At 40.0% G+C, this 22299-nt stretch overlaps 1 protein-coding gene across 1 annotated transcript in view; it reads right to left on the bottom strand.

The window, feature by feature from the left end:
- NCAPD3 (non-SMC condensin II complex subunit D3) overlaps nt 1–22299 on the bottom strand; it is a 58971-nt gene that overhangs the window by 32025 nt on the left and 4647 nt on the right. The window contains exons 3-19 of the mRNA XM_060787356.2: nt 22036–22198; nt 18803–18975; nt 18049–18219; nt 16381–16442; nt 16092–16179; nt 13446–13579; nt 11989–12061; nt 11360–11485; nt 9132–9384; nt 7556–7627; nt 7153–7233; nt 5401–5474; nt 4293–4427; nt 2572–2792; nt 929–1120; nt 722–819; nt 193–308 (exon numbers count right to left, since the gene is read on the bottom strand). Of these exons, the coding sequence (XP_060643339.2) occupies nt 193–308; nt 722–819; nt 929–1120; nt 2572–2792; nt 4293–4427; nt 5401–5474; nt 7153–7233; nt 7556–7627; nt 9132–9384; nt 11360–11485; nt 11989–12061; nt 13446–13579; nt 16092–16179; nt 16381–16442; nt 18049–18219; nt 18803–18975; nt 22036–22198 (2232 nt within the window). The remainder of the gene's footprint in view (nt 1–192; nt 309–721; nt 820–928; nt 1121–2571; nt 2793–4292; nt 4428–5400; nt 5475–7152; nt 7234–7555; nt 7628–9131; nt 9385–11359; nt 11486–11988; nt 12062–13445; nt 13580–16091; nt 16180–16380; nt 16443–18048; nt 18220–18802; nt 18976–22035; nt 22199–22299) is intronic.

Below are 22299 nucleotides of genomic sequence, written 5' to 3' on the forward strand. Positions count from 1 at the left end.
CTAGACAAATGGCCGGAAGCTCACTCCGACCTGGGCATTGGATTAGTTTAAGAATCATATATTGAGAATCAGACTAACTGAAGCTGCAAAACAGGAACAGGTGCACAATAGGAGCAAGGGCTATTATTACCATCTCTGAAAGCGAAAGCACTTGTAAATAAAAATGTAAGAGAATGGGCTTCCAAGACTGACCTGAGCTTCCTTTGGCTCATCCGTGGAAGCAAGGCAAAGTTTCTGCACAGCCTCAACTGCAGGACTGATCACCTCCAGAGGACATTGGAAATCCTGTAACCATTGCTTGATTTCACCTTTAAAAAGGAAGCGAGAGATCCAGCATGAGCTGCTGAAGACAGGTTGAAGATGGGCTTAAATACAACCTCAAAAACTGTGGCATAGACATCGAGAACTGGGAAGTCCTGGGCCTTGAGTGCTCTAACTGGAAGTCAGCTGTGACCAGCAGTGCTGCAGAATTCGAAGAGCCAGGAATGGAGGGCGAAAGGAAGAAACGTGCCAAGAGAAAGGCACATCAAGCCACATTCTGTCTGGAAATAAATGTCCTCACTGCGGGAAAACATGTGGATCATGAATAGGACTTCACAGAGACCTACGGACCCACCGCCAAGACACTATATCTGGAAGACCATCATCCTCGATCTGTGAGTGATCACCTAAGTAAGTAGCTGAAGACAATGGAAGACAAAGCTTCTCAAGGGGCACCTACCCATCAGCCTGCTTTGGATGCTGCTGGGCAGATGCTTTGCAATGCTCCCAATTACACACAGGATGTGTACCACCAATTCCGAACTGGTTTCAAGGTGCCTAGAAAACCAAAAAAGCAAAGTGAAGTCAGAAATCAGCTAAAGTGAGGAAGCTCCACCCTGTGAGGGATGTAGAGAACCACAGCCCTTTTGCGCAAGGCCACACTTGCCTGTCGAGACTGTTCCAGGCCTCGATTATTTTGGAGAAGTCCAGTTTGGGTGAGGAGCCGGCCACCTTGGCCAGCAGCATCCAAGCAGGCACAGCGTGATCGGTATCCGTGTGGGAAAGGACACTGTTCACAAAGGAGGAAGAGAACTTCTCCTGCTTGGACCAAATGTGGAATGCTCTGCTTAAGTAGCGGCTGAAAGAAAGGACAAAGCAAAGAGTCAGGCTCAATGACAAACATCAGATTTAACCTAAAACAATGGGATATTTTATGCGGATGTGCATTTTTAAGTATGTATATTTTTAACATGGCCATAGAGTCTGGAAAACTCACACCAACCCAGTGATTCAGGTCATGAAAACCTTCGACAACACATATTTAAATAGTTTGCACAGAGAGAATTTTACAACTGTTTCTGTGGTTCCTGATCCCTCCATGCTCCAGGAGCAGAAATTCATCTTTTAAAATGTTTGCAGTGTAGCTTAATCTAAATAAATAAAAATGTAATGTTCGTTTGTGGGATTAACAGAACTCAAAAAACACTGGACGAATTGACACCAAATTTGGACACAAGACACCTAACAACCCAATGTATGTCCTTCACTAAAAAAATGATTTTGTCATTTGGGAGTTGTAGTTGCTGGGATTTATAGTTCACCTACAATCAAAGAGCATTCTGAACTCCACCAATTATGGCATTGAACCAAACGTGGCATACAGGACTCCCATGACCAAAAGAAAACACTAGAAGGGTTTGGTGGCATTGACCTTGAGTTTGGAAGTTGTAGTTCACCTACATCCAGAGAGCATTGTGGACTCAAACAATGATGGATCTGGACCAAACTTGGCACAATTATTCCATATGCCCAAATATGAACACAGATGGAGTTTGGGGGAAATAAACCTGGACATGTGGGAGTTGTAGTTACTGGGATTTATAGTTCATCTAGAATTAATGAGCACCCTGAAGCCCACAAACGACAAAATTGGGGCAAACTTTTCACACAGAACCCCCATACTTAAGGTCACTCAGTCCAACTCCCTTCACCAGGGCAAGAAAACGTAATCAAAGCCCTCCTGACAAAGAGCCATCCAGCCATAGATATAGATAGATATATATGATTCACACAGAGAGAGATATAGTATCGTAGATTTGAAAGGGACACTTCTATGCATGTTCCAGAGTAGGCAAACCAGACAATCACCACAGGAACACTGACAAAGAAACAGCTAGAAATACTGTTTACCCACAAGCATCAAGACATTACATATATTAGAAATCAACAACTTCTCATTATTTTCCAGATCACCAGACTGAGCCACAGCAATGCGTGGCAGGGGACGGCTAGTACATAGATAAAAATACATAATCATCAATACATACACCAAACACAGGGTACAAAATAAATGTATAGCTGTAATATAATGCAAATTCAACCGTCCATGCTTTGGAAATACTCCCAAAATATATACAAAAGTTGATTTTGCCATTTTATACAAAGGACGCCATTTACTGTGCCACTGCATATAAAGAACCTGAGTATCCAAAGAAAGACTAGGAAACCAACTCCAGTGGATACCATGCTATTAAACATATAGGTTGGATTACGGGAACTCTAAACACACTTAGAAACTGCAGCCCCTACCTGAGCTCTTGACTCTCTTTGGTGAGCAGTGTAAGGAGATCCCAAGCTAGCGCTTGGCTTTCGTTGTGTGGAGTGAATCTGTTCCGGGACTTGATGGGCTGCAGCAAGATCTGGTCAAGGCAGTCTAGGGCCCTCTCTTGCACAGAGGTCTCACAGTCCATAATGACAGGGATGACTCCCTTCAGCCAGGCCTTCTGAATCAGAATGTTCTCCGGCTGGCTCTGAAAAAGAGAGTGGCTCTTTAAAGGGCTCAGAGGAAGGCATCAAGGGCTCATGCGCCCTGATGAGACAACTACTCCTCAGGGGAAAACAGGAAAGAGACGTGATACTAAGAATTCTAAGCCAAAGATGCCCAACCCTCCAAAGAAGATTTTATAGCCCCCCTCCCGGTTTGGATGCAATGCTGCAGAGAACCCCAACATGACTTACAATTGGGGTGGTAGGGATGCAGGTAAAAAACAAGATGGGTGGATGGTTGCAGTACAGGCGTGGACAAACTTTCTAACTTGGGGGCCGTATACTAGCACTCCCTGCTAGGAGAACGCTCTGGTTACATCCCGTATAGATTACTGCAATGCGCTCTACGTGGGGTTGCCTTTGAAGACGGCCCGAAAGGTTCAAATGGTCCAGCGTGCGGCAGCCAGGTTGCTAACAGGAGCGGGGCTCAGGGAGCATACAACTCCTCTGTTGAATCGGTTCCACTGGCTGCCAGTCTGCTACCGGGCTCAATTCAAAGTGCTGGCTTTAGCCTATAAAGCCCTAAATGGTTCTGGCCCAGTTTATCTATCTGAACGCATCTCTCCCTACGAACCCCCCAGGAACTTAAGATCGTCTGGGGAGGCCCTGCTCTTGATTCCGCCTGCTTTGTAGGCACGTCTGGCAGGGACGAGAGACAGGGCCTTCTCTGTGGTGGCCACCAGCTGTGGAACTCCTTCCCTAGGGATATTAGATCAGCCCCCTCCCTCCTGACTTTCCAAAAAAGAGTAAAAACTTGGCTCTTTGAGCAAACATTTGGAACCCCCGAGTAAACAGACAAACTAGAGTTAGAAATTGACCCAGGAATGGCCAAGACAATGTAACGGATGAAAATTTGAACGAGAGGACATAGTTTCTTTTTAAATTGTTTATTATGCACTGTCATTTATGTTTAATTTGCACTTGATGTTTTTGCTTTATTAATGTATGTATTTTGTTTCGGCATCGAATTGTGCCGACTGTGCCCTGAGTCGCCTTCGGGCTGAAATGGGCGGGATAGAAATAATGTAAATAAATAATAAATAAACAAACTGGCTTCCCAGTGATGGATGGATGGAAGAAAGAAAGGGAGGAAGGGAAGAATGGAAGGAGAGAGAGAGAGAGAAGGAGGGAGGAAAGAGGGATGTAAGGAGGGGAAATAAAAGAAAGAGAGAAGGAGGGAAAGACAAAAGGGAAGGAAGGAAGGAGAAAGAGGGAGAGAGGAAGGGAAGAGTGAATGAAGGAAGGACAAAAGAGAGGGAAGGATGCAAGGAGAAAGAGGGAGGGGAGATAGAGAAGGAGGATCACCAGACTGAGCCAACGCATGGCAGGGGACGGCTAGTATTAAAATAAGTGTCTGCCCATGTTCATATTCTATGCATTCTCTTCTCTACCTTACTTTTTTCTCCTTTATCATTATCATCTTAATCATACTAAAAAAAAACCTCCAATAAATATTTTACAAATTCCAGTCAGTCTTTTCTCACCAGTAAGAGATCTGTTATTGATTGCAGGGCCTGCTTCCTTACAGAAACAGCAGGATCCCGACAGCGATCCTGTAGCGTAGCCAAGTCTTCAGTGGTGCATGGAATCACCTGGTATTTCAAGATGCTCATCAGCACCTAGGGAGCAGCCAAGTCACAAGGCTCAACATGGCAAAGAACAGATTTGTTGATGTGTTTTTAAAAGTCATTTTTGGACTTATGGCGACCCTGAAGCAAAGAATTTTCTTGGCAATACTTTTTCAGAAGAGGTTTGTCATGACCTTCCTCAGAGGCTGGAAGAGTGAGATTTGCCCAAGATCACCAAGTGGTTTCATGACTGAGCTGGAGCTGAAGCCTTGGCTCTCGGAATGATGCTGCATCAAAAACATAAAAGACTCCAGCCTTCTGAGACAGGGAATGGTCAAGGAAGGAAAGAGTGAGCTATAGTCACTGCAGAAACATCTACCATTCTTAAGAACAAGAAATATTCTGATGTGGCACATGAGACGGATGTCCATGACAAGGGTGCTCTCAGTCACATACATTATTTCCATTGGGAAAGTTGGTGACAGATTTCCTGCCCATAGAAATTTGAATTTTATTTCAAAGACCGAAATGGTTTGTGGCATACTATTACAGAAACATGTGGAATTCAGTTTAAACAGTACATATTCAGATGGACATTGATTCATTACCTTTCTACACAAATCCATTATTTATCACTGACAACACTGAGATTCAGAAGGAACCACAATAAGACATATTAAAACACGAAGAATCAGAATAAGGTATATGACGGTATACTAAGAACATGATACTGTGCATGAAGTCCACACTCAGTGGGCAGAAAATTGCCTTTGATATGTTGGGGGAAAAGGCCTTTGGGAGGAAGCTCAAGATTCTCCAGCCATTCTCCGAACTGGAGGGAGAGGCAAAGATGGTGAAACAGCAGTGAAAAATCTCATCCGAGGCCAGCATTCATATTGACTTTCACCACTGAGTGAACCTGTTCTGAACACTAGCTCCAAAAGTATATACATAAATATTTATAAAGTGTTCATCTCAAGAACGTGCACAATTGATAGGAACACCAAAGCAACAAGAAACATACCTGGAGGGCAGATTTTCGAACGTTTATCTTTTCATCGCCAGCTCTTAGCCTCAGCATGCCCATGATCTCTTTTCCTGTTTGGTGAGAGAGAGAGAGAGGAGGAGTTGAAGGAAGCGAGGAATGCTCAGAGGAACATTACAAAAACATAATATGCTAAGTCTCCAAAGTGGGTGTCATGCATTAAGAGAATTGACAGATCAACACTTTAAACTAAGAAACACGAAAGGGCTTATAGTGTTATTTTGTTACTGTATTCATATGTTTTTTTAATGTAATTTTGATTTTGTTGCTTGTTGCTTATGTTTTGGTTTTATCTTGCTGTAATATGTTGTCTGGGCTTGGCCTCATGTAAGTCGCCCCGAGTCCCCGTCGGGGAGATGGTGGTGGGGTATAAATAAAGATTATTATTATTATTATTATTATTATTATTATTATTATTATTATGCAGCATGTTCATTTCAGCATGTGCATTTGGATAATCAAATCTGGCATGGATAACTCCAGGATTATGATCTCTTATCGAACCTAAAATGATTCACATCCTGTTTTTAATAAGTCTCATTTCTGTCAGAAATATTAAAAATTAACGAGGTATTTTTAATTACAAAAATGTGAGTCAAGCACTGAAAGGGTTAAATGGATGCAATGACTCAACAAAAGCTGCAGTTCAATATAAGCAGGTGTGTCTGAAGCTTAGTAGGGCTCAGTCTGTGAGAGGTCTCTGTGGAAGAAAGGCCTCAGTGTTAGTAGGCCTCAGTATGAGAACCCCTCAGTGTGAGAGAGATCTCAGTGTTAGTTCGCCTCAGTGTATAAGAGGCATCAGTCTGAGAGAGCCCTCAGTGAGAGAAAGGCCTCAGAGTTAGTCTGCCTCAGTGTGAGAGAGCCCTCAGTGGGAGAAAGGCCTCAGTGTGAGGTGGACCTCAGTATAAGTAGGCCTGGTGTGAGAAACTTTGGTGAGAGAAGCCCCAGGTTGAAGGCCATCGTGTGTGAAGCTCCAGTGTGAAGGCTGCTGTGTGTTAAGCTACTGTGTGAAGCTCCTGGGTGAGTTCAATGTGCGAAGAAGCTCTGTAAGAGCAGAGCTGTTTATCTGCATGAGAAAGAAGCCCAGCGGGGAAGCAAAAAGAAGTATAAAGAAATTATTTATATTATGGAAAACTTGTTATTGTGGATAATGCAACCATATTATTTAACTACAAAGAAAAGCCTCCTGTGGAAGAGATAACATTGGTCTGTGTGTTTTTGTTCTTTCTATCATGCTTGGCTATTGTTGCTGGGTCACGCTGCTGCTAGTAAGTTACTCTGCTGTACAATTATGGGGAGGGTCTTCTGTTAATAACCCCCCTCACCCAACCATTTCTCTAGAGACTAGAGGGCTTGGGATTATTTATTTATTTATTTGCAACATTTATATGCTGCCCTTCTCACACTGAAGGGGACTCAGAGCGGCTTACAAGTAAAAAGTAAATACAATATATTATTATCATAGCACAATATTAATATTATATTTTACATTGTACTATAACATTATACTGTAATATTATTAGTAATATTACATTTAATATAAAATATATAATTATAATATCATATAATTATTAGCTTCCTTGGGTGACCGGTGGAAATGCCAATATATTCAGGACATTACGTAGTGCTATAAAATGGGTTAGCATTGTCATTGTTAGGAAGAGCAAGAGAGATCAAGGCAGAGAATAAGCAAAAAGAAAGGAAAAACAAATCATGTCTCCAGCTACATACCATTTAACTCAGAGGAGTCGCGTTCAGTTACTTCGATGGTTTTGAATGTTGGGAAAGTCTTCATGGGATGGCTGGAGGAAACTTGAAAGATAAAAAGGGAACATTCACAGAAGGACAACAAAACTCATTCACTCCTTTTAGAAATAGGTCACCCACAAATTAACTATTCAGGGGACGATTTCAAAGCACCAAAAGGCAACGATAAGGCCCAGCTATGTTGACTGGCATCACAGACAGATCAAGGTTGCTATGATGTCCTCATGACAGAGTTTCCAAGAGAAAAGGAGAAATTAGAAGACCGTCTTCCTATCTTCTTTCCAGGACAGAGTTTTCCTAACATGTTCAAAATTTCCTGGAAAACTAAAAACAACATCTGAAAAGTGGAAGAGTCGAGCATGCTTACCTCCTGAACTGGTCAGGAACGTTCCAACATGCGTTCCACAGTCTGTATCCATGACTGTGGAAGCACGTGTACCTGAGGACAGACAGGGGAGGAAACAAACACCATTTAGAAACCTAAGGAAGCTTTACACAAACTGTACTTCTGAAGAACCACGATGAAACTGGTGATAACAAAGCCAGGGCTATAAACATGTGAATGAAAGCATGCATGCCGCCCCTCATGACAGATGTACTAATCATGTCCATATTGATGGGGTTTCTTTTGGGCGGCGGGGGGGGGGGGGGGGGGGAATGATGACTTGAAAGCTAGTATATGGAGAGTTATAACTTCCATCTGAGTATCTCATCTGGGCCAGAGTGAAGAGAGAGGGGGCTAGAAAACAGTTCCAGCTTGTCTCCTGTACTATACTAATAATATAATATAATATATGATATAGTAATGTAATATATTGTATACACATATAATATTTATAATATAATACTACTACTAATATATTATAATTACTATATATACTCGAGTATAAGTCTAGTTTTTCAGCCCTTTTTTTAGGCTGAAAAAGTCCCCCTCGGCTTATACTCAAGTTAAGGTTATTTATTATTTTACTCTATTATTATTATTATTATTATTATTATTATTTCATTTATTATTTTATTCTATTTATTATTATTACATTTATCATTTTACTCTATTATTATACATTATTTTACTGTATAATTGTTGTTCTTGCTGAATTCATTATTTTACTCTTTTTATTATTATTGTTATTATTATATTTGTTATGTTGCTCTCTTTATTATTATTGGAAGGATACATAGGCACATTTACATTGAAGGTAAATAATCATTTAATCAGAGTTGGACAGTCTTATCTTAAATTATCATTTTTGTAAATATTCAAAAATATATAACCTACTGATTCCTCAATTAATGTAATTTAATTGGTATCTATTTTTATTTTGCAATTTACCAGTAGCTGCTGCATTTCCCACCCTCGGTTTATACGCGAATCAATCTGTTTTCTCAGTTTTTAGGTGCCTCGGCATATATATGGGTCGGCTTATACTCGAGTATATACGGTATATATTTTATATTAAATGTAATATTACTAATAATATTACAACATAATGGTATAGTACAATACAGTAATAGATAATACTGATATTGTACTATGCTAGTAATATTAATATATTGTATGTATATATATATCTTGTAAGCTGCTCTGAGTCCCCTTCAGGGTGAGAAGGTGGTATATAAATGTTGTAAATACATAAATAAATAAATGGGTGGGACATGCAGTTGAGCAGGTTCTATATATCTCAGGAACAGTCTTGCCTCAACGAAAGGTGAAGACAAGTTATCTCACTCCTCTATATAACATTTCTATGGAGTAGACATGAGTTCTATCTACACTCCCATGTAATGCAATTCAGTGTAGTTACACTGGATAGTATGGCAGTGTAGATGGGGCCTAAAACAGGTGATAGTGGATCTGAATCCAGGACCTGCGAGTTCAATGTTTCAGTGAGAAGATCATGAGGATTAATCATACATCTCAATTGTTTTCCCACAATACTTACTGCCCTGCAACTGCTCCTGTATCCATTCGGCATTTGACTTGGCATTTGCTTCCAGACACTGAGCAAATCCTGAAAGGGCTTTGCTGCGAACCGTTGGCGCTTTGTCGGAGCACCGACCAAAGATCATTACTTGCACCAGGAATTTGTGCTTCATGAACTTCTGCTGTTCCTCAGTCAAAGGGACGTCTGGCTCACGCTCTGGAAGATCCAATAGGGCCAAGGCGGCATCGATAGCAAATACCCTGTAGGAGATCTGATGGAGATGAATGCAATACTGTCAGATCACTTAGAATGGGGTTTTTGTCTTGTGTCAGGAGCGACTTGAGAAACTTCCAAGTTGTTTCCGGTGTGAGAGAATTGGCTGTCTGCAAGGACACTGCCCAGGGGACGCCCGGATATTTTACCATTTTGTGTGAGGCTTCTCTTATGTCCCCGCATGGGAAGCTGGAGCTGACAGATGGGAGCTCACCCTGCTCCTCGGATTTGAATCAACCTTTTGGTCAGCAGTACTGCCAGCACAAGGACTGTTTAATCCATTGCGCCACTGGGGTGGCCAACATCATGGAGTCAAGAGCCAATTCCCAGCCTTTACCTCCCCCTGTGGGCTGCACACCTCTTGACATAAATCCAAATACCTCAGTTTTCTTCTGAAGTCTATCCCAAAATGGGGAGATGATGTAAACATCACTTCCTTCTGTCATTTTGAGAAGGAATGCAAAAGAAAATGGAGGTATCTGGAGTAGTAGTGTTCTGAGACGCTTCTGGAGGTTTAGGGCATTTTGCATATTTTCACGAATTTGGGAAAATTTTCTGCTAGTTTGAGAAGGGGTGGGGGAGCCCCAGTGGCGCAATGGGTTAAACCCTTGTGCCGGCAGGACTGAAGAACAACAGGTCGAAGGTTCAAAACCGGGGAAAGCGTGGGTGAGCTTCCTCTGTCAGTTCCAGCTCCCCATGTGGGGACATGAGTGAAGCCTCCCACAAGGATGGTAAAACATCAAAACATCCAGGCGTCCCATGGACAACGTCCTTGCAGATGGCCAATTCTCTCACACCAGAAACCACTTGCAGTTTCTCAAGTCCCTCCTGACACAAAAAAGTGGGGGTGGAATAAGTACTGAAGAATCATGCCAATTTTTAGAAATGTGGAAGTGTTGAAGGTCTGGTACAAGGCTTCAAGGGTCAGAAAACTGGGGCCAAGGAAGTACCGTATATACTCGAGTATAAGCCGACCCAAATATAAGCCGAGGCACCTAATTTTACCACAAAAAACTGAGAAAACAGATTGACTCGAATATAAGCCGAGGGTGGGAAATACTGCTGCTATGGGTAAATTGCAAAATAAAAATAGATACCAATAAAATTACATTAATTGAGGAATCAGTAGGTTATATATTTTTGAATATTTACAAAAATGGTAATTTACGATAAGACTGTCCAATTCTGATGAAATGATTATTTACCTTCCTCAGTGTAAATGTGCTTATGTATCCTTCCAATAATAATAAAGAGAGCAATATAACAAATATAATAATAATAAAAATAAAAAGAGTAAAATAATGAATGTAGCAATAACAATTATACAGTAAAATAATAAATGTATAATAATAGAGTAAATGTAATAATAAATAAATAGAATAAAATAATAAATGAAATGAATATAATAATAATAACAGAGTAAAATAATAAATAACTTTGACTCGAGTATAAGCCGAGGGGGACTTTTTCAGCCTAAAAAAAAGGGCTGAAAAACTAGGCTTATACTCGAGTATATACAGTATATAGAAACACAGTCCAAAAAAAAGGGGGGGGGGAGGAAGAAGATATTTTTTCATTTATTATCTGCCTCTCCTTTCGGCTCAAGGCAAGGCACAACATATTCATCTATAAAATCACATACTAAAACATACTTAAAATGCAAGTATAAAAGCATACATTAAAACATACAAATATTATAATATCCAAGACAGCATTTGAAACACAATAAACATAGAACGTGATTTAAGTCACAATTAAAATGAACTAGAGAGGCCTGCCGGAACAGAGAGGTCTTCAGTTGTGTTTTACATTCTGACAGTTCATTTAGCCGTCAGATCTTGTCCAGCAGGTCATTCCACAATAAGCCAGATATGATTGGAGGCTTGCTGAAGACCCATTTGCCACTCAGAATGGCATTGGAATGACCAGAAGATTGTTGACAGTCCAAATGGCTAGCAAGTACCAGCTCTCACCTTGTTGTTGAGTGAGAATCTATACAGCCACGCTATGAAGTCGGCATGGTTTGCACAAGGAAGTCTGTACAGGAGTTGTGTCAAAGCCTGGGCTGCATGCGTTCGGTATTCTGACTTATCAGGAACCTTGAAGGAAAAAAAATGGCCAAAAGAAAGTGAAATTGGATGATTTGTGAGAATGTTCTTGAAAGCTGGAACAAGGCAGAGGTTGTCCATTGACTGGATCCAGTTGATAACTCAGGAGACAGCCAACTCAAACTCTGGTTTACTAAATACAGGAAAGTGAAGACAATAGGCTGAAGATGATTTCTTGAGGGATAGCACAGAGCTCCACTGCATCATAACAGCATGAAAAAACATTGCCTCAGCCAGCCAATGACAGAGTTCTGACAGAAACGTGTCCCATAAAATTCTATGTCTATTCATATATTATTGAAAGCCAATGAAACTTGGCTGAAGTTGGAAGCCATCAATTGGCAAAACATAGACCAAGGCCTGGCCAAGGAAAATTCCCAGCAGGTTAGGAAACCCAAATACCTCCACTTTATAGTTATCTGTAAGAAAACAAGCTTACTCTTAAAGGAAAAAAGCTCTTTCGTCACTTCTAGAGTACAGTGATTGAAGCTTACCTTGACGCAAATGTGCTGCAGTAAGATTCGCAAGACAGGGAAGGCAGCTTCTTTCAGTTCCTCAATGAGAGAGCTGCACAGACCAAGAGGACCAGAAATTATTTGGCAAGAAGCCCTACAAACTTATCAGTAGATTTTCTATCTGAGAACAAAGCTGTCGCATATGGACTACTGAGCTAGCTGGCTCTTATTGTTTACATTGGCAGCCATAATATGGGGTCTTTTCCAATACCTATCTATAACAAAAGACGCGAGGCTGGAGACTTATTAATATTATGTCCGGGCAGGATGGATCTTCCCAGAGGTTTTTCTTTCCTTAAAAAAAGAAAAATCCCACCTCTGTGCCTCCAATATGATAGCGAGGCGATGATGGATATGTGTTATGGTGAATACTGCTCGTCTTTAAACTTTTGCATTAAAGCTGCCACCAACCTAAGATGTTTTTAGGATTTCCAAAAATATATATATTTGAGGTGAACTTTTCCCACTCCTGCCAACGCTGCTCTTATCCCTGGCTCCCAAACAACTGTTTGTTGAGAGGCTTTTCTGTAGCAACAGGGTGTTAAAATTGCTGGAACTATCACAAAAGCTTGACGAGGTACAGTAGAGACTTTGTTGAAAGTTAAATAGAATAGGATTTATTTTTAATACAGGCAACTAACCACTCATGAGATGTACAAAAAGCGTGACTTGTTACAAAAGTACGTCAGCTTGATTGGTTGCTTGAACAGTTCTCTTCACTTTGTTCTAGACAGAGCTAAGTAAACAGAACTAACTGTTGGTAACAAAACCCTCGCTCTATTTCAGAGAATAGTGATGAGTCTGACTAGCTTATCTAGGTAGCTCCTGGGTTACTCTAGGGTAGAGTTAGTTAATAACCCAGGGGCTACCTAGATAGGCTAGTTCTTCCTGTTAACCAACCCAGCCTGGAGAGCCAATCTCTTGTGCTAACTCTCACAAGAGATCAGACTGCTGTCTGACCTTTTTCCTGTCAGCTCACAGCACTGTCTAACACAGACACTCTCTCTCCTAGCTCTCTCTCTAAAACAAACAAACAAACAAAAAAAAAACAGTTTTAAAACCCCCTGAAGGTACATTCTTTCCCTCCTCTGACTTGGCTCCTCCCAACTGCTCTGACCAAACCTAGGAGTCTCCCAACTCCTCCCCTCTTCCAACCATCCTCACTCAAGATGGCTGCCTCCCTGGCATTCCCTCCCAAAATGGAGGCCAGGCTCCCTTTCCAGCCTACCAGGTAAGGTTCACCACACTATCACACTATTACACTCCAAAAGACTGGTAATGGAGAAGCAGAAAAATCACATTCACCCCACCGGCCATTTATAAGAGCTGTTGACTATTTTTAAAAAGTTGGACGGTAATGGAGGTTTGACACAACTCTGAAAATATGCAGAAGCATAAAACAAAACAGAATAAAATAAGGAACACTTGAGCTGCACCTGATGAATTGGATGGCCTGGTTCCTTGCGCTAACAGCCTGAGATGGGAGAACGGCTGATGCGCCACCAGATGATTCTGTTCCTGTCAACATGAGGATGATGTTGAGAAATCGATGGAAAACATGGCGCAGGATCTAGAACGGAATGAGTGAAAACTCCTTACTTTGGTTCAATTCAAAACTGAGGTTTTGCTGCCACTGTCAAAAGAATGGGGGACGCATGGCTCAAGAGAATGTTACAGAATGGGGGATGCGTGGCTCGAGGACAGTACGTGTGAAAAAGATCTTGAAGTCTTCGTGGACAACTAGTTAAACATGAGCCAACAGTGTGATGCGGCAGCAAAAAAAGACCATGGGATTTTGGCCTGCATCAATAGGAGTCTAGCGTCTAGATCCAGGGAAGTCACAATCACAAATCACAAATGCATCTGGCGGTCACGAGAGACAGGGCCTTCTTAGCTGTGCCCCCCCCCCTCCGCCTATGGAACACACTCCCAAATGAGGTAAGATCTGCTCCCTGCCTCCTGGCTTTTAGGAAAAAATGAAAATCATGGTTCTGGGACCAGACTTTCGGACAGTAGATGTATGTAGCATTTTAAAGGGACATTGACTGGAATGGTGATTCGACTGACGAGACTGTTTTATTGTTTTAATGCTTGTTGATGTATCGTTTTAATTATGATTTATGTTTAATCGTGGTTTTACTATTGTAATTGTTTGTATTGTCATCTTATCGGTGCCCAATGCAAGGCATTGAATTTTGCCATTATTTATGTGTAAACCGCTTTGAGTCCCCCCATAGCAAACTTATTTATTTACAAGTTTGCTATGTAAATAAATAAATAAGTCATGCTACCCCTCTATTCTGCCTTGGTTAGATCATACCTGGAATATTGTGTCCAATTCTGGGAGCCACAATTGAAAAGAGATGTAGACAAGCTGGAATGCGTCCAGAGGAGGGCGCCTAAGGGTCTTTAAGCCCTATGAGGAGCGGCTTAAAGAGCTGAGCAAGTTTAGCCTGAAGAAGAGAAGGCTGAGAGGAGACATGATGATAGCCATGTATAAAATATGTGAGAGGAAGTCATAGGGAGGAGAGAGCAAGCTTGTTTTCTGCTTCCCTGGAGACTAAGACGCAATGGAACAGTGGCTTCAAACTACAGGAAAGGAGATTCCATCTGAACATTAGGAAGAACTTCCTGATTGTGAGAGCTGTTCAGCAGTGAAACGCTCTGCCTCAGAGTGTGGTGGAGGCTCCTTCTTTGGAGGTTTTTAAACAGAGGCTGGATGGACATCTGTCAGGGGTCCTTTGAATGCAATGTTCCTGCTTCTTGGCAGAATGGGGTTGGACTGGATGGCCCATGAGGTCTCTTCCAACTCTATGATTCTAAGCCAGGTAAGTGTCAATAAATTGCACTTATTTAAAAAATCCTTACATATTGTTATTATTAAAACTTTTATATCCTGATCTTCTCTACCTCTGTAGAGGGACTCAGACTGGCTAACAACAGAAATTCAATGCACAAATACAACTAAAAACATCATAAAATCATAATAAGTTAACATACAAAAAGAATAAATACACATAAGCCAAATCACCAAGATAGAATCAAGTTCAACTCAATCCGCCAATGTGGTCAGTAGTTAGGGTTAGCAAACAGTGGTGTTATACTGTACTGCTGAAACATACAACTTGAAAAAAAGAAGGGCAGCAGCAGAGAGACTTTTCATTTCTTCCCGCAAGCTCCTTTTTGGAACAGTTGCTGATGCACACAATCTCTTATTTAAGGAAGGGATATTCTAAACTAAAAACAACGCACCTAGAAGCATGGCTCAATTAAATAAAAGCATATAAACTTCAACTTTCCAAGGTACTGTAAGGATCAAAGAGAATCTTCTCAAGTTTCACCTCAGACGATTTCAAAAAACGCTTCTTCCTCTTACCATCCTTACCATTTACCATCACGAAATCCAGCAAACCAATCTAATAAATTGATATAAAAGCTCCCTCTAGCTGCCAAACTGAAGAACTGCATTTTCACAAACATTAAAATTAATTACTGTATATACTTGAGTATAAGCCTAGTTTTTCAGCCCTTTTTTTAGGCTGAAAAAGCTCCCCTTGGCTTATACTTGAGTCAAGGTTATTATTATTTTATTCTGTTATCAGTATTATTTTTATTTCATGTATTATTTTATTACCTTTACAGTATTTTACTCTATTATTATGATTATTACATTTATTATTTTACTCTATTATTACATTTATTATTTTACTCTATTATTACATTTATTATTTTACTCTATTATTACTGTTATTATTACATTTCCATTATTTTACTTATTATTATTATTATTATTATTATTATTATTACATTCATTCTTTTACTCTCTTTATTATTGTTGGACGGATACGTACATACATTTACATTGAAGAAGGTTAGAATAATGATTCAATCAGAGCTGGCCAGCCTTATCTCAAATTACAATTTTATGTAAATATTCAACAACATTTCTGATGCCTCAATTAATGTAATTTTATTGTTATCTATTTTTTAATTTACCAGTAGCGGCTTCATTTCTCACCCTCGGCTTACACTCGAGTCAATACATTTTCTTATTTTTACCTGATCCCAAGGTTTATGTTTACCTTATCTTCCAGGCTGTGAAGTGGAGAACACAACAGGCGTAAGCCATAGTAGGCAAGCTCTGGGATGTATTTGGCTTGGTCAATGCTCCTGTTCCACATAAAATAAAATTTAACAAATTGAGGTTGTCTTTTGATCTGGCTTGAAAAAAAAAGTATCAAAATGTTCAAATATTCTTAAACAAATTGGAATGGGGGCTGGTGGGACTGGCTTGACTAAAACATTTATAGGACATCTTCCATATGCATCAACATTTTCGCCTAAAATTCAGCAGTAAGAGCTGTCACTCACCTCTTTTCAAAAGCCGCAAACTCCAGTGAGCAAGGCTCCAAATGGGTCAAATTAACAAAGATCTAAGAGACAAACAAGCTAGTTAGGAGCCAGACTGCATAGCACAAAAATAATAGTCTCATAGGTTTTTAAATGCTGTATGTTTTTAATATTGTTATTGTTTATTGCTTTTTGTGTATTTTCTGTTTTTGAGTTTATTTTAACTGTTTTGTATTTATCATTTTTATTGCTTTGTTTATTGATGGACTTGGTTTCATGTAAGCCACACCGAGTCCCTTGGGGAGATGGTAGCGGGGTACAAATAAAGTTTTATATTATTATTATTATTATTATTATTATTATTATTATCTGATGCCTTTCACACTCAGATCTGTTTCCCAGCTCAGTGATAATCCTAAAAGTTCTGACAAAACTGGGAGATTTCCTTTGATTGGCACTAGGATAAAGCTCATTGAAAATTTGCTCAAAGTAATGGCCAACCTTATTAGAGAAAGAGAGAAAATGCAGAACAGGTACAAAAAGACATAAGGTCCCAAAAAAATATTTTGCCCTGCTTAAGTTTTAGCAGACTCTACTTTTTGTCTTAGAAATAGATGACATCTAAAGGATAAGGGGGAAATTTCACCACTATGTTATGTCTATGGGACATTTTAAGCTTTTTTCCCTAACAGGACATAAATGAGAGGTTAATATATAATAATAATAGTAATGATAATAATAATGATACATTTATACCCCACCTTCTCACCCCAGTGGGGGACTCAGGGTGGCTTACAATCCATGGCATACAATGCCGCATTACACATATAATAATAAACATAACATATGAATTTAAACAATTAACATATCAATTCAAACATACAATAATAAACATGAGGTGATAATTTGAATATAAATACAATAACAAGCTTAGGAGTAATTCAAATAGAAATACAATAAAAAAAGCTTAAAAGTAAACATATAGAAGTAACATTGAAGCCTAACATCAAATTAAAACCTAACATCAGTAAATTAAACATGACATCAATAAATTAAACTACACATAATCAAACAAAATTCTATAATAACATAAATCTAAACAAAACATCCACATTAGTATACAACAGCTAGCAAGGGTTCACAAAATGGTGTGGGTTGGTTACGTAGTCAAATGAGGTCACTGGGCTGCTTTTGGCTGATGAGATAGGATTGTTGTTGTTGATATGTGCTTTCAAGTCGTTTCAGACTTAGGTTGACCCTGAGCGAGGGGCCGGGTAAATGACCTTGGAGGGCCGCATCCGGCCCCTAGTTTGAGGACCCCTGCCTTAGAAGGTATTGGGGGACATTTAGGGATAATTTGAAATCTCTAATAAGGTAAATGCAGATATCTGATGGCTAAGAGCTGTCCAGCCCTTGTCTAGATGGGGGTTGTGATCTGTGGTCCTCCAGATGTTGGACTGCAGTTCTCGCCACTCTTAGATAGCATAGCCAGTAGTTAAGACTTGTATGAGATCCAGTCCAACATCATCTGGAGGTCTGTATGATTCCCACCCTAGTGTGGAAATATAAATCTTCCATGAAGTTAACCCTTTCTGAAAGCCTCCAAGTGAGAGACCAAGTTATAATGGCAAATACATGCTTCTGCTACTTCCATTTTAAGATTGCTTAACCCCTGATGCTTCCAGTCACCTGAATGCACGTCTCCACACATTGCGGTCTCTCTTTTAGGGAGAACTTGGAAAGAAGGCGAAGGAGACTTTTCAGGAGAAGGAAAAGTGCCTCACGGATTTGAAGCAATTTGTGTGCAGAGAAGTAAACCTCTTCTTCCTCTTCTTCCTCCTCTTCAAAGTTCTCTTCCAACTAAAATAGGAAGAAACAGATCACAGATTTGTTGAAAGAATGATTACTGAGCTACCATTCCCACTGAGTGTGCTGTTTGGAGTTACCCCTCCAGCAAAAACTGCTGCTCTGAGATCAGAGTGAAAAGAGGGACCAGGAAGGCAGTTCCACCTTATCTCCTGCACTATGCTTAATATAATATAATATAATATAATATAATATAATATAATATAATATAATATAATATAATATATTGCATATACATATAATATTAATATTATAATGTAATACAATGTTATACTACTACTAATAATAATATGATATTATAATTATATATTTTATATTACATGTAATATTACTAATAATATTACTGTATAATGTTATAATACAATATAGTAATATATAATATTAATATTGTGCTATGGTAATAATATAATATATTGTATTTATTATTGTAAGCCGCTCTGAGTCCCCTTCGAGGTGAGAAGAGTGGCATATAAATGTCGTAAATAAAGAAATAATACATGCATGCTATGGGAATTATTACCTTTTCTCAAAAACGAAACAAAACAAAATATGTATTACAAGGACATGATTTCCCTACCCTGAGGTTTTCTTTTCTTCCAGGTTTCCCCTTCTTCCGACCACCTGAGGGGTTTTTATTGTGGTCTCTTTTCCGTTTCCTGGGCATGATTGATTCTTGGGGCCAGCATTTAGACAATGTCTGGAGACATTTTTCAAACATCACTGGATGGAATACCCGATTGGCTATGCTGCCTGCCCAAAAGGAAAAACAGGGGAGTCTACATGTTGGAGAAATGTAAATGGGTTTTAAATAGCTTTAATAGCAAGAAACCATAGATAGATATCTGGGGACTCGTATTTATTTTTGGAAGTTATGGCACTCAGCACAGTTCCTTGCAGATGGTCCTGAGAGAAGAAAAATTGGGCTGGTTTACTTTAATGTGTACTACATCTATATAAATAAAAATGTAATGTTTGTTTGTGAGATTACCATAACTCAAAAACCACTGGATGAATTTGAAAGGGACCCCTAAAGAACGACAATTATATGTTGCATATTCCAGAGTAGGCAAACCAGACACTCTCCACATCAACACTGAGAAAGAAACAACAAGAAATACTGTTTACCCACAAGCATAAAAATGATATATATTAGAAACCAACACTTTCTCATTACTTTATTTTCCAGATCATCAGACTGGGCCACAGCAACGCGTGGCAGGGGACGGCTAGTGTGTTTATAAAAAACAATGAGAAAACACAAGTAATTCCAATTAGTTTACTGGGAAGTACATGCATGTATAGAAGTGGAGGTAGTCACGCTTTGCCAGAATGCAAAGAACTTAAAGTGCTGGTTGTGACTCAGAAAATGTTTTGTTTTGATCCAGAAACAGTCTTACAACACAAGAAAAAGTAACTAAAAAAACTTTACTTCAGCATATAATAATAATAATAATAATAATAATGCAAACAGCACTAAAGGAAATGGAAGCTAAAGTCCAAAAGAAAATGCAAGGTCTTAACAGAAGATGTGAAACAAAAGTCTTTGGAACAAGTCTTCACAGCAGATAGGAGCAAGAGTCTTTGGCAAAAAGGCTTACAGTATACAGCAGAGGTCCTCAAACTTTTTAAACAGAGGGCCAGGTCACAGTTTCTCAAACTGTTGGAGGCCGGGTTATAATTTGAAAAAAAAAATGAATGAATTCCTATGCCCACTGCATATATCTTATTTGTAATGGGGGGGAAACCCACTTAAAAACAATACAATAATTAAAATGAAGAATAACTTTAACAAATATAAACTTATTAGTATTTCAATGGGAAGTGTAGGCCTGCTTTTGGCTGTTGAGATAGGATTGTTGTTTTTGTTGTGTTCTTTCAGGTAGTTTCAGACTTAGGCTGGCCCTGAACGAGGGCCACACAAATGACCATGGAGGGCCATATCCAGCTCTCGGGACTTAGTTTGAGGATCCCTGGTATACAGGAACAAGAGTATTTGACAAGAAGTCTTTTGCAAAGCTGACACTGTAGCTGTAGCATGGCAGTGCACCAAGTAGGTCGGTTGCTGCCGGCGCTGACTACTGGCCCTGAGCCCCAGCACAGATCTTCCTAGAGCAAGGTGTGTTTGCTCAATGTTTTTGCCTCAATTCTAACTGACCTTCTTCTTTCAATTTTTGCCCTTCGCCGTTCTTGAAACGTAGGGACTTATAGTATGTCTTCCATGTCTTCTCTTTCGTCCTTAACACTTGGCCCCAAATCCCCACGTGCCACCTCTTCAGCCTCCTGTTCTACCGCCTCCTCAGAAGCAGAAGAGTAGACCACAACAGAAAACCCTTAAAATAACCTGAACTCCCATATAAGCAACCCAGTGATTTTTTTTAAAGTCCTGTGTCACCTTCACCTCACATCCATCTGAGAATGGCTAATGATTTTAAAGGATCAGGTTAAAATATTTAAGCATATGGACTCAGAGTACTTAGGTAAAGGTTTCCCCCTGACATTAAGTCCAGTCGTGTCCGACTCTGGGGGTTGGTGCTCATCTCCATTTCTAAGCCAAAGAGCTGTCCGTAGACATCTCCAAGATCATGTGGCTGGCATGACTGCAAAGTACTTAGTGCCATCTATACATTGGATTCATTGTACAAAAAGATGATGTAAACGATAACGTTGACATAACTGATCTAACTTAGGCATCAGATATTTTGAGCAGAACCAGAAGAAGGTGATATGTGAACCAGGTTCAGTAATTCCTCTAAAACAGGGGTCCTCAAACTAAGGCCCGGGGGCCAAATACGGTCCTCCAAGGTCATTTACCCGGCCCTCACTCAGGGCCAACCTAAGTCTGAAACGAACAAAGAAACGCACAAATAAACCTTTTTCTCTGCTGTTCTTTTTCCACTTGTATTTTGGCTGATTAGACTACAATACCATAAGCAGGAAGGATACTAGAGACAAAGTTGAAGTACTTTGGCCACATCATGAGGAGACAGCAAAGCCTAGAGAAGACAATTATGCTGGGGAAAGTAGAAGGCAAAAGGAAGAGGGGCCGACCAAGGGCAAGATGGATGGATGGCATCCTTGAAGTGACTGGACTGACCTTGAAGGAGCTGGGGGTGGTGACGGCCGACAGGGAGCTCTGGCGTGGGCTGGTCCATGAGGTCACGAAGAGTTGGAGACGACTGAACGAATGAACAACAACAACCATAAGCAGGGACTGCTGCCTTACTCAAGGCATTTCAATAACACAGCACAAACACAAAAAATATATGTGTAATGTCAAAGTGTATTATCAAAAGTGCATATAGTATTCAATTTACCAAAATCCCCAGTACATAGCTCAATTCAGTGGTACACAGCAAAATCAAAAGGAGCAGCCGCTCTCAAACGTAACAGTTCTCAGTCTGGATAAGGATGCCACTGTATATAGGCTTCAGGGATACATTCAATAAGAAAAGTCATATAAACAAAGTAAGCATTGAGTCATGAGGCTATACGTAAACTGAAGACAATAATGAAGATGGAGTGCCACTCTCAAAACAATCTCCATGGAAAAAATCCAAATCAAGTCCAGTGAAAATGGAGCACTGCTTCTCAAAATAAGTCTTCAAAGGAAAGGTCCAAATGGCATTCAACAGGGGTGCCCGGGTATTTTTGTACCCTGTTTCGGGGAAAGCAATCCCCTTCCTCAGGAGTTAATAAAATCAGCAACTCTAGACTCTTATATCATGCCAGATAGCTTATACAAAAAGTGACTCTGCTTGAAGTAAATTCACACTCACAGGTGAAAGAATTATCCAAGGAGCTCATATTTACCTGGTATTTCAATCAACACAAAGTACAACCTAGCAGCGTGAAGGGCGCACAAACGCTGATGAAGATTGGCTGTCTTACTCTTAGCCTCTTGGACAAAATGATGCAACACGGCAACCAGGGCATTGTGGGAGATATTGTTCTCTGCACACAGGGACCAGATACTCTGAAAAAAGAGATGGAAAACTGACAGAAGGAGACTAAATGCCTTTCCTGATCATGACACCAAACACTGTACTCTGCTATTGATACAGAATATTTCTGCAG

Source organism: Anolis sagrei, chromosome 7 (assembly GCF_037176765.1).
Source record: "Anolis sagrei isolate rAnoSag1 chromosome 7, rAnoSag1.mat, whole genome shotgun sequence".
Classification (NCBI taxonomy): domain Eukaryota; kingdom Metazoa; phylum Chordata; class Lepidosauria; order Squamata; family Dactyloidae; genus Anolis; species Anolis sagrei.